At 45.2% G+C, this 1,140-nt stretch overlaps 1 protein-coding gene across 1 annotated transcript in view; it reads left to right on the top strand.

Annotated features, from left to right (window-relative positions):
• LOC102195202 (PDZ domain-containing protein 2-like) overlaps positions 1-1,140 on the top strand; it is a 17,905-nt gene that overhangs the window by 7,353 nt on the left and 9,412 nt on the right. The window contains exon 6 of the mRNA XM_005754225.1: positions 514-651. Coding sequence (XP_005754282.1) covers positions 514-651 — 138 coding nt within the window. The remainder of the gene's footprint in view (positions 1-513; positions 652-1,140) is intronic.

Below are 1,140 nucleotides of genomic sequence, written 5' to 3'. Positions count from 1 at the left end.
AAAAAAATAAAAAGAACTAATTCCATCTGAATTTTCAAGGAGGATAGGGAAGATGTTAATAATGCTGCTATCGATAACACGACTGAAGGAATCTGTTATTTGTGGACACTCTTTGCACCGATGAAGAAAATGCTTTGCATCAGTTTCTTGTTTGAAAACAGAGAGTTTCTCGTCTGTTGCACAGTTTGACTAACAGAACCACTTGCAGTTATTTCTGACATTGACCATTGGAGGGCGCTAAAGTGCACAAAATAAATGTTTGTCAGCAGCCTGAATGGCCCACAGGAAGAAGCTGTTTTTGAGTCTGTTGGTGTGGGAGGTGATTGATGTGAGGGGCCAACCAGAGGCCAGTGGGTCAGACAGGTGCTGAATGGGGTGCGAGGGGTCACCTGTGATGACCCTGGTTTTCCTGAGACAGGAAGATCTGATGATAGCCTCCAGGGGTGGCAGAGGGCAGGCAATAAATTTTTTGGTCAGTGTTAATTACACTCTGCGCAGCTGTCCTGTTCTCAGCTGTGGCACACCCAGCTAGTAGGAGAGCACATGCTCCGGTAGAAGGCCAGCAGCAGCAGGTTGTTCTTGCTGAGGACACGGAGGACGTGCAGCTGCTGCTGGGCCTTCTTCACCAGGGTGATGGAGGTGTGGGTCCAGGTGAGATCAGCTGAGATGTTGGTGCCCAGAAACCTGAAGGTGGAGACAGCTCCACCTGTTCTCCATGTATAATGAGAGGGGAGTGGACCTGTCTGTGCCTCCTGAAGTCAGTTATGAGTTATTTTGTTTTAAAGATGTTCAGCTTCAAGAAGCTAGCTCTTGACCTTGAACAAACACAGATAAAAGCTAAAAATGGAGCAACTGGAAATTTAGCCTGCAATTGCAGAATCCAGTGCAAGGCTGAAAGTGTTTGAGGAGTGATTCACGGAGGAGTCCTTTTAAAAGGTGAAATATAGTTATATATTTAATGATTAGATCATTAAAAAATCGATACTTCACAAATAAGTTATGTATTGGCCCAAATGTTGATGATCCCTCATTCTTCCAGATTGCAGCCTTGTTCTTGGGGGTGATCTCAGCCTGGGACTAAATGAAGAAACACAGCAGAACCTCAGCGCTGTCAGCAGTCCACAAATATAATCAAACAGT

The sequence above is a fragment of the Pundamilia nyererei genome, unplaced genomic scaffold, assembly GCF_000239375.1.
Source record: "Pundamilia nyererei isolate P.nyererei 1_Seehausen unplaced genomic scaffold, PunNye1.0 scaffold00526, whole genome shotgun sequence".
Taxonomy (NCBI): domain Eukaryota; kingdom Metazoa; phylum Chordata; class Actinopteri; order Cichliformes; family Cichlidae; genus Pundamilia; species Pundamilia nyererei.
Note: the sequence above shows the minus strand (reverse complement) of the source record. Positions and strands in the feature narration are given on the sequence as shown.